The 12,033-nt window shown below is 36.8% G+C and overlaps 1 protein-coding gene across 1 annotated transcript in view; it reads left to right on the top strand.

Annotated features, from left to right (window-relative positions):
- Positions 1 to 545: 545 nt before the first annotated feature.
- Positions 546 to 12,033, top strand: part of LOC100011294 (calcium-activated chloride channel regulator 1) — a 59,264-nt gene continuing 47,776 nt past the window's right edge. Inside the window, exon 1 of the mRNA XM_056814606.1 lies at positions 546 to 704. Coding sequence (XP_056670584.1) covers positions 546 to 704 — 159 coding nt within the window. The remainder of the gene's footprint in view (positions 705 to 12,033) is intronic.

Below are 12,033 nucleotides of genomic sequence, written 5' to 3'. Positions count from 1 at the left end.
TTTCTTAGCCATGCAGTGGATGACCCCGAGCTCTTAAAGTCCATTGCCAGTATGTTCATCCTTCATTTTGAAAAGGACCCAGGAGAGTATATTGTGAATTGGATTTAAATATAGCCGAGTCATACAAAGTTGTTGTCCTCATTCCCCTTCTAGAGACACTGAAGTGTAGTGGCAAGACAGAGGGTTTTTGTCATCCACCTCTTCCTCCTACACACACACACACACACACACACACACACACACACACACACACACACACACATATATATATATATATATATATATGATTAGTATTTGCTTTGGGCAATGTTCCTTAGTGGTGATCATAAACAAGCCCAAAAAAAAAAACCTTTTTTTAAGTGTGATTGAGGTGAGTCATTTCTGGCAGGAGAAAAACAAAACACTAGAGTCGTATTTCATTGGAAGTGAGGTCAGAGTTCAGTATGTTGGTGCTAACTTTGAAGAGCATATATAGAGGGACAAAAGGAAGTAAGTTTCCTAGAGAGGCTTTTTAGGCCAAGGAAGAACAGAACGCAGCACCAGTCATGGTGTCATTTAAGATGCTTGTTTTAATCCTGACTCTATTTCTGCTTCGGGGAGCAGGTGCATCCCTCATTAAGCTCAATGGCAATGGCTATGAAGACGTGGTCATTGCAATTGACCCAAATGTACCAGAGGATGAAAAACTTATTCAGCATATACAGGTAAGAGAGGTTTTAAATGTTTGCTTTTCAGTTTTATTTGTATTTTGGAATGTGTGTGTGAGAGAGAGAGAGAGAGAGAGAGAGTGTGTGTGTGTGTGTGTGTGTGTGTGTGTGTGTGTGTGTGTAATGGGGGTGTCTTGTATCGCTATTTTTTATTTGCAAGTGATCCTAAGATTTCATAGGCTTAAAAATTCCACCTGAATTGACAGCATGATGTGGCAAGCAGGAAAACTTAATAGGATCCTTTAAAAATATGTTTATTGAAGCTTTTTTGTATTTACATTCATTTTAAAGGGGAAAGAAGGAGATATTTTCTCAGAAATATCTAAGTCCTATTCATGGCAAATTCTGGCACAGAAGACAAAGACAGAGCCAGCTAATACATTTGGAAGAGTTTGGGGAGAGGTCTTGCCATCCCTACCAGAAAGAATTGCCAATCCCTTCGTATTCCCATTCCTAGTTTGGGGATCTCGTAAGCCACAGAATGGGTGGTTCTTTGGTTCCTGTTAGAAGTCACCGTTATCATAGTTTCACTGGGACAAGGCAAAGGGAATTCTGCTTTTACCTGGCAGGTGACTGGGGAATTCCATATTCTTCTCCACCCATGACAGAAACTGAAATGACTCATCATTCTTGTTTTGTAGTTACTCATCTGTGTTCACTTTTCCCACAGTAGACAGAGTTCTTTCAGGACAGAAACTGTTTGCTTTGTGCTTTTGGCTCCCCTGTGCCTAAGACAGTGCTTGGCATATAACAGATGCTTCAGAAATGCCTGTCCCCTAAAGTAGGCATTTGAGGTGACATTTATACACCATTCTAAGGATAGTTAGGGGATTCAGGGGATACAATTCGGGGTCCAGATTCAGAAGGATTTGAGTTCAAATCCAGCTAGATATATGATACTAGCTTGCTTAAGCTTCTCACCTGTCAAAGCACCCAGAGAAGGAAATGGCAAACCATTCCCGTATCAGTGCTAAGAAAACACTACATGGGGTTATGAAGAGTCAGACATGAATGAACAACAATAATCCTACTGGAAGTGGTCAGGTAGAAAGAGCAAGCATCAAACCTTCATTTTACAAATAAGGAAACAGAACCAGAAAGGCTAAGTGACTTCCCTAAGATCACACAGCTAATGCCAATCAAGCATTCCTTCACTGACACAGTGACACCTCTCTCTAGGCCAGGCTTCTTGTAAGGTTTCTTGTGGATTCCTGAGTTCCTTGGCTAGCCTGGTGAAGTCCCTGGACTCCTCAGACTAATGTTTGTAAATGCATAAAAAATACAGGGGATTTCTATAAAAGAAAGTAAAGCTTAGTGTAAATAGGGATGTGGTGTGGTTTTTTTCTCCTCCAAGTTCAGGGACCCTCTGAAATGTGAGGGCTCCAGGTTTGACACTGCCATTTCTTCCAAGAGCCCCTGGGACTAAAAACAAAGAAGCAAAAAGATCCTGGGGACTGAGGAACATATTCAGAGAGATCTGACATCTTCAGAAACCTGGTTTGTTGTAGACTCAGTTCATTCTAGCTAAAAGAAGGGAACTGTCCAATGGCTCCAGAGCAAAAGACTGTCAGGAAGTAAAGAACATCCTGCAGCCTCCACCATTGCCACCTTCTCCACATTATCTGGATGGGCAGCATGCCCTTCTCAGAGGAGAAGGAGAGAGGGAGGGAGGACATCCAGAAGAGGGGAGAAGCTTCAGGAAAACAGCTGGGACCAGATTCTCTCTCCCCAACCATGGCTCCAGTGGTAGAAATTATTCTGAGGCTGCAGTATAAGTAGTATAAATGACTGTTCTGATGTTGGTGATGTGATGGGCTGCCTTCCTCTCTTTGCTGAGAATGATTTCTGCAGAGCAGAAGCCCTTTGCACTCCCATAATTTATTCTAGATCCTGGACTCTGGGAAATTCACTCTTCCCACAGCAAGGATGGACTGTCTCCCTGAGTGGGCTCTATGTGCCCCTCTCCCTTCAGAAATGGACTGATTGGGGAAGCTGCTAGAGGTGGAAAACAGTTGTGCGAATAGGCCTCAGAAACGGATAATTGGGCTCTGTCTCAAACTATGGCCCTTCTCTTTCGTAGGAAGAGCCTAGTATCTGTCCAGGTAGCAGAGGAGTGATTTGGGATTCAAGGCTTCATCTGTGGGGTCAAAGTCCAATGTCGTTCCTCACCAATCTTGGATGAACCTGCCTGATTCACTAGAATCCCTCCTCTTCCTTCTAACATATTCATGAAACCCATACTTCTTTTTACTCTATTTCATTTCAGTGCAGTTAGTAACAATAAATTTATTAAGTGCCCACTATGTGCCAGGCACTGGGCCAAGTTCTGGGGACACAAAGAAGGGTAAAAGACAGTTCCTGTTCTCCAGGAGTTCATAGTGAAATGACAACATGCAAGTGACAATGTACAAGAAAACCATAAGCAAATGCAGATGATTGAGGACTTCCGGTTAAGATGGCGGCTTAGAGAAAGCTGAAGTTCAGATCTCCGGAAAACCCTTCCCGACCAATCTCAAACTAGAAGCTCCTAAGGCGCCGAAATTCAAAACGATCAACAGCACAGACCCTGGGAACCCTCCTCCTGGACCTGGACCCGGTTCAAAAGGTACGGCTCCCCTTAAAAGCCAGAACCCGAGATCCCTCGGACCTCAGGGGTAGGAGCGCAGAGTCCAAGGCTCCCGGAAGCGGCAGCCGCGCCGGGCTCAGAGAGCAGGGTCTGAGGAACAACAACCCTCAGGGTCTTCTACCCAAGTCCCAGTCCAGGTGAAAGTTACTGCCTGGGGCCTCCGCTGCAGAGAGCTGGTCAAAACAACAGCAACCCTCAGGGCGGGCAAGACAGCCTCACGGGCTGGATCCTGCTATCCAAGTCTCAGTGAAAGTCTGTACTCTCGGAGCTTGGGGAAGCGGCAGCCCATCCCCCCGCAGGCCAACGAAACAGCCTCACGGCCAGCGATTCTGAAGGCAACTTCCGGAAATCGAGCCAGGGGGAGAGTGTGGCCTCGTGGTCCGACCCTTCCATTCCAGTTCCGGTGAGGCATATTCAGTTTAACCCAGGGAATGCTCATAGAACCAACATCTGCCCAGGACTAAAGCCTCTGATCACCAGGCAAATGCAGATGATTTTTGTGGGTTTATTTTATATCCTACATCTTTGCAAAAGTTATTTTTCAAGTCTTTTAGTTGATTCTCTAGGATGCTCTAAGTATTCCATCATGTCATCTGCAAAGAGTGATCGTTTAGTTTCCTTATGCCTACTTTAATTCCTTCCATTTCTTTTTCTTATCTTATTGCTCATGCTAGAATTTGTAGTACTATATTAAATAATATTGGTGGTAATGGGTATCCTTGCTTCACTACTGCTCTCATCAGAAAACCTTCTAATTTATCCTCATTGCATATGATACTTGCTGATGGCTATAGATAGATACTACTTATCATTTTAAGAAATCATCTATTCATTGCTATCCTTCCTAGTGTTTTAATAGAAATACATGTTGTATTTTGTTGAAGGCTTTATTTGACTCTGTTAAAATAACCATGTGATTTCTGTTAGTTTGGTTAATGATGGAGTCAATTATACTAAACGTCTTCTGAATGTAAACCCAACCCTGAATGCCTAGTTTGGTTATTACTTCTGATATATTGCTATAGTCTTCGTGCTAGTATTTTATTTATAATTTTTGCATCTATGTTTGTTAAGCAAATTGGACTATAATTTTCTTTCTCTGTTTTTAGTCTTCCTTGCTTAGGTATCAGCACCATATTTGTGTCATAAAAAGAATTTGGCAGGACTTCTTTGCCTGTTTTCCAAATGGTTTATATAATATTAGGCTTAATTGGTCTTTAAATATTTGATAGAATTCATTTCTGAATCCATCAGGCTCTGGGGATTTTTTCCTAGGGAGTTAATTGATGGCTTGTTCAATTTCCTTTTCTGAGATGGGGTTATTTAAGTATTCTATTTTGTCATTCATTAATCTGGATAAATTATATTTTTATAAATATTCATCCATTTCATTTAGATTGCCACATTTATTAGCGTATAATTAGGCAAAATTACTACTAGTAATTGCTTTAATTTCCTCTTTATTTATGGTGAATTCACTCTTTTCATTTTTAATGCTGGTAATTTGAATTTTTCTACTCTTTTTAAAATCAAATTAACCAATGCTTTATCTACTTTGTTTTTTATGAAACCAACGCATATTCTTATTTATTACTTCAATGGTTCTCTTACTTTCAATTTTATGAATTTCCCATTTGATTGTTATAATTATCAATTCATTTTTCAATTGGGGATTTATTAGTTAGTTTTCTATATTATTTAGTTGCACACCCAATTCATTGATCTACTTTTCCTCTATTTTATTGATATAACCATTTAGAGATGTAAATTTTCCCCTAAGTATTGCTTTGGTTGTATCCCACTAATTTTTTATGTGACCTCCTCATTGTTATTTTCCTTAATGAAATCACTGATCATTTTTAAAATCTGTTCTTTGACCCACCTCTCTTTAAGAATAAGATTATTCAGTTTCCAATTAATTTTTTATTTGTTTTCCCCCAGATCTTATTTATTGTGATTTTTATTGTGCTATGATCTGAAAAGGATGCATTTATTATTTCTGCTTTTCAGCATTTGGTTGTTTAGTTTTTATTCCTTGATACATGTCACATTTTGTATAGGTGCCATGTACTGCTGAAAAGAAGATATATTCCTTTCTATTCCCATTCAACTTTCTCCAGAGATCTGTTAGTTCTAACTTTTCTAAAATTTCATTCACTTCCTTGACTTCTTTCTTGTTTATTTTCTGATTCAATTTATCTAGATCTTAAAGGGGGAATTTGAGGTCTCTCCCTAGAATAGTTTTCATGTTTATTTTCTCTTACAATTTAACCTCATTGAATCCCTTAATTTTTCTCTTTACTATTTATTTACTTATGCTTCTCTTAAATCTTGTATTTGAACACCAATTTTTCTGTTTAAGTCTGGTCTTTTCATCACAAATGTTTAGAAATCTTCTATTTTATCAAATGACCATTTTTTCTCCTTTAAGAATATACTCAGTTTTGCTGGGTAGGTAATTCTTGATTGTAAACCTACATCCTTTGCATTCTGGAATATCATATTCTAAGCCTTCTAAGCCTTTAATAAGGAAACTGCTAAATTCTATATAATCTTTACTGTAGTTCCATTATAATTGAATTGGAGCTCTTGGATTTAGCTATAATATTGCTAGAAGATGTCATTTGGGGATTTACTTCTGGAACTGATTAGTGGATTCTTTCTATTTCTATCTTACCCTCTTGGTTGAGAATTTGATTGCTGAACAATTTGCTTTGAAAGGAAAAGCAGGGAAAGGGTTATAATAATGTTTGACTTTAGGTAAGAGTCAAGGTTATTCATCAGTCATTCAGTGACAATTGTACTTCACAAAACCTTCCTTGTCTTTATCTTGAGTGGTGGATACAGTTCAATGGTCTATGAGACAACTACACCTGAATTCAAAACTCAAAAAATAATATTAGTTGCACTCTCAAAAGCTTTTACCTTAAACAGCAAATCTCACAATTGCAGCTTAGAGCTGAAAAATTTCCAAATTTACATATGTTACAGATAAAGAGTGGTTGCCTTAAACTGTGACCATGAAAATATTGTTTCAAGACTTTGAATTGCCAAAACTGTAAGGATAATTTTTAGTGTCTTGATTTTATATCAAAATAAAGTGGTCGCCATGGGAAAAATTCCCAAATATTAAATATACCCATCAGCTGGGTTTTATCGAGATTTTAATTAATACAATGAAGGAATTAAGAAAAAGGAGAGAGAGAGAGAGAGTAACACGAAATAATGGGAAAGGGGCCTGAGCTTTAAGAGAGACCAGTCAGTCTTTAATTCACTCACCACAAGATTTGTCCCAAGCAAGATTCTAGTATTCAGAGCGACCCAGCTACTCCAACTAGTCTGAGCTCCAACTCAGCTACCTAGGCTGCACTTCCTTTCAGCCACCGAGACAAGAACCAGCCTCCAATTCAGGCTCCATAGCTGAATTTAGTTCAGAGGCCTTTCTGACCTCCTTTTAAAGAGAATTTTCTCCTCTGTCACCTCCTCTGAGTTTTCACATGTACCAGTCACAGTAGATGTTTTCACAGGACTGACCATTCTTGATTCACACCTGAGTAGACTAAAACTTTTGAGTAATTGACACCTGAGTAGACTAAAACTTCACACCTCTTTTGTTAAACTTGTCCCTTGCAAGTTTGCAAGTTGCGTGAGCTTTTAGTGATTAATTTGACCTTCATAGGTACTTAGCACCCTTTTGTACTAGATCTAAAAATAGACCTAGCTTAAGGTCTTTTGCCTCACTATAAGTATGAGTTAAGTATTTTTTCATTGTTCAGTAAGGAGTTTACAACTTTATTTTCCCCTAAAGTATGCTTAAGTATGGGTGGAGTATGTAAAGTTCTCACATACATTCCTAACTAAGTACCTCCATTGTTTAAAATGGGGAATAGCTTTAACCAAATGTTCCAAGGTAGAGTCTGAGAAGTTTTAAGATTCACAATCTGAGAAATTTTAAGATTCACACATACACCATGAAAAGATTTGATTTCACAAGTCATGATAACCAATTTTTCTTTCCAATCATTTTCAGGGCTCTTTTTGAGTTTCAATACTCACTGATAATACTTAAACTATTTGACAATTCTTCCCAATTTATACCAAAAAAAAAGGGTTAATGAATTTGTTGGGAATTAAATTTCCACTAACATTATCTTGATTAATGATGACTGGTATAACAGGAGCTAGTTAGGGACTTGGAAGAGAACCAACATTATCCTAATATATAAAATAATATTTTTATATATTGTCATAACCAATTTACCTTAAACTTTTAGTTTATAGCACAAATCCTATATCATTGCAAATAAATATGATCAAATTCTAACAAATTTCTTCTACATATAGTTTAAATGTAAACACATATTTTTAGTTTTTTAGAATCATGCATGCACAAAGTACATGTCTTGGTAATGCTCAATATATAACAATTTTGTCAAAAATCCAATACTTATGACATGTTAATTGGGGATTAATAAGAGTCCCAGTTGTCTAAAGTCATTGTTGAAATAATTTTTGAATGTGCTTTGTTTAAAAATTTGTACAATTTGCATTTTGTATAGATACATTCTGGATTTTTCCCCCATCATTTTTTATAATCTTAATTTTTCTGATATTTCCATATAGGTATTTAAGTAGTTTGTTCAATTGCCATTGATATATACTTATATATATCATTTTTCAAATATATGTTTATTTTTTACTTTGGTTGCAGTATTATTTTTATATCAGATTAAAATTTAATGAAGCTAATACTAGGGAATCAACCAAAAAGCTAATTGAAATAATCAACAACTTTAGCAAAGTTGCAGGATACAAAATAAACCCACATTAGTCATCAGCATTTCTATATATCTCCAACCCAGTTCAGCAGCAAGAATTAGAAAGAGAAATTCCATTTAAAGTCACCTCAGACAATATAAAATACTTAGGAATCTCTCTGCCAAGACAAACACAGGAACTATATGAACACAACTACAAAACGCTCTCCACACAATTCAAACTAGATGTAAACAATTGGAAAAACATTGATTGCTCATGGGTGGGACGAGCTAACATAATAAAAATGCAGAGTGAGAGGAGCAGAACCAGGAGAACATTGTACACAGAGACTGATACACTGTGGTACAATCAAACGTAATGGACTTCTCCATTAATGGCTTTACAATGTCCCTGACAATCTGCAGGGATCTATGAGAAAAAAAGCAAACAAACTATCCTCAAGCAGAAGACAAACTGTGGGAGTAAATACACTGAGGAAAAGCAACTGTTTGACTACAGGGGTGGAGGGGTTATGATTGAGGAGAGATGCTAAATGAGCACCCTAATGCAAATACCAACAACAAGGAAATGGTTTTAGAGCAAGGACACATGTGATGCTAAGAGGAATTGGCATCAGCTAGGGGAGGGGTGGCGGGGGTAGGGGGAGGAAAAGAAAATGATCTCTGTTTCCAATGAATGATGTATGAAAATGACCAAATAAAATAATGTTTTAAAAACTAAAAAAAATTAATGAAGCTGCTAATTAACCCCTTAGGTTTTAAATTAATGTTTACTCTGGGGAAGTGGTTAATAAATTTATAGGAAGCTCTAAGTCTTTTGCAATATTATCTAAAAGTGTCCTGATTGTAATTTATTTTGGCTTTGTATCCTAATAGGTATATATTGCTTGGGAAATGAGGGAAAATATACTATACTTATAAACTTTGCATGTTTTAATCTTGATATTAAATTATTCTCAATGGGTATTGATTTAAAATTTCAGAACTTTCAAATGGATACTTCGGATTATTTTTGTGTAATTGATTAAATTTCACCAATAATATTCTCATCTAATATTTGTTGCACATACTTTGAAAACAGCTTTGTATCCTAATTAAATACAATGCTATTTATATTTCCAATTTGTAACACACCAAATTCTTAACACATATATATACAATTTCATATTTCCAAATTTGAGACCATACTGTTTATTAAGCAACCAACATAGCACTTCTCAGAAGCTTTGCTGCTCATCTGCTTCTTTTAGACAATAAGAAAAAACTTTTTTGCATCAGGCTAGCTATTAGATACATTTAATCAATTCTCAAATTCAGTTTTGCCAAGCACTTTTAATTGAAATTTTTTATTTAATTAAGTCCTAATAAATAGTTTTTTCACTATAACTTTTGTACATTCTTAAATTTAGCTAAATTTTATTTTTAATAGGTAACCAATTATCACAATGAATTAAATTATATTGTACCCACAATGCATATTGAAATCATTAGCAAATGTTCAAAGTTATAAATCAATATTTAATATTGAATCTAATTAAAAATCAAATCAAATTATGGGATCAAATTTCCTCCCCCTCCTTTTTTTTGTTCTGATCTTTTCTCTTTCCCTTCCTCAGGGGCCCATTATTTTTAAACCCTTACCTTCCATCTTAGAGTCAATACTGTGCATTGGTTCTAAGGCAGAAGAGCGGTAAGGGCTAGGCAATGGGGTTCAAGTGACTTGCCCAAGGTCATACAGCTGGGAAGTATCTAAGGCCAGATTTGAACCTAGGACCTCCAGTCTCTAGGCCTGGCTCTCAATTCACTGAGCCACCCAGCTGCCCCCTCTCGGGGGCCCAATCAAGAAAAGGGAGAAGAAAAAATACAAAACATATGTTTTTGCCTTTGTTCTCTGTTGATATTTTGTAATTGTTCAATGAATTATCCCTTTCTTGTCTTTATCATTTCTACCCCCTTGTGGTCATCAAGGAGGGCAGGGAAGAGATGTCTAACAATTTTGTATATTTGTCCTTTATGTGTAACCAATTAAATTATCTAAAAGTTTAGGAGATTCAAAAATCCATAAAATTCACCAAAAAATGTTGCTCTTAAATTTCCCACACAGCCTCTGTCTGTCTCCTCCATTTCTTCTGTATCAAACTGAAGACAGCAGAGAGAAGGTCACCTCTTTTATCTGAGGATTGTTTTTCCCAAGATGTAACCCTCCCATTGTGCATGGACAAAAACCACACGGACAATACAGAAATATTCTGTATACTTCATACACTCTCTGGCAACGTGGAATATAGAACATAGACTTATCACAAACAGATGACATACAGAAAACAGAAAAAAGCTTTCGTATTTATGTTCTATTATATGTGTTTGCTGATAGTGAAGTTCTCTAAATGCTACCATTCACAAATTAGATTGTACATCAAACCCCAGAATACTACAAAGACTCCTCAGCAAAAGCCACAATGAGATGAGCAAGATTTGGCCTAACCAACAAGAGAGATAAACAAAGTAGATGAAAAACTCCCACTCCCCTAACATGCTGATGGATTGGCAATCCATTACATCACCAGCATATGTATTTAGATAGCTGCTGCAGAACAACAGTGATTCTGCCCGGAATTGTGTAGGAGCAGAGTCCAGGCCGAAGTTCATTTGGAAAACTGTTCAGTGTTTTTAATGGTCATCAACTGTTTGCTATAGAAAAAGTCATTTATTTAAAACTGTATTTTCTTGTCATTATTCCGTTATTTCAGCCACATCCGATTCTTTGTGACTCCATTTGGAGTTATCTTGGCAAAGATACTGGAATGGTTTGCCATTCCCTTCTCCAGCTTACACTTGAAGAAATGGAATCAAGCAGGGTGAAATGACTTGCTCAAGGTAACACAGCTAGTGTCTGAGACTGAATTTGAACTCACGTCTTCCTGACTGAAGGCAGTGGCTTATTGGATTGAGAGGAGGTCTTGGATTCAATTGTGGCCTCAGATACTTCCTAGTTGTATGACCCTGGGCAAATCATTTAACCTCCCCCCCCCCCTTTGCCTAGTTCTTTTTGTTCTGCCTTGGAACCAATATAGAGTATGTATTCTAGAACGCAAGATGTGTTTTTATTTTAAAAGGAAAAAGAGGGTGGGAAGAAAAGGATGAAAGACAACTCATATTAAGAGCAATTGGAAAGATTTCTTATAGGTGGGATGTTAGCTAGACATGAAGGAAGCCAAGAGGAGATGAGAAAGGAGAACATTCCATACACGGAGGATATCATGTAAAGGTGAACTGATATAAAACACTTTCCAAACTTTGAAGTGTTATGTAAATGTAAAAGATGCTATGTATAAATATATACAAATCCTATATAAAAACTTTTCTCAGAAGATTATTGCATTTTTCTATTATCTCTATAGTTATTATTATTATAATGTTGTCTTTGTATCCTCAGAGCCTAGGATAGCATATGAAAACATCAGTGACTTAATTAATGCCTCTCAATAATTGATTTCTCGGGAAAACATGGACGACCCAAAAATATCTCACACTACCAATTCTAGTTTCTCGTCAGTAGTCTAATGGGAGAGGTTTCTGCTTCTGGGGTGAGGAAAGGACCTGAAACTTTTACTGTTTTTAGGGTCTGTAACTATTTTTTCACTAAAAAATTCAATTATCTCAGTGGAGTTCTGGAGGGTATTCTGGTGCGGAGGAGTGAGATCAGAGGTACAGGAAATTCGTAGTGAGAAATATCCCTCTACAAACGTGCTCCTATTGTCTTCTTTGCCCTGTGAACCCTTTGTTACTAGGGTAAAACCAAAGGATCCTCAGCTCAGGATGTTTTAAATGCATAAAGGAAACCAATTATAGTGAATTTAGTTATAAAAGTATTAGAAATAATATATTATATATATATAATAGAAATATTTTATATATTATA

This window comes from Monodelphis domestica, chromosome 2, assembly GCF_027887165.1.
Source record: "Monodelphis domestica isolate mMonDom1 chromosome 2, mMonDom1.pri, whole genome shotgun sequence".
In the NCBI taxonomy this organism is placed as follows: Eukaryota; Metazoa; Chordata; class Mammalia; order Didelphimorphia; family Didelphidae; genus Monodelphis; species Monodelphis domestica.
The sequence above is the reverse complement of the archived record's forward strand: the minus strand, read 5'-3'. Positions and strand labels throughout refer to the sequence as shown.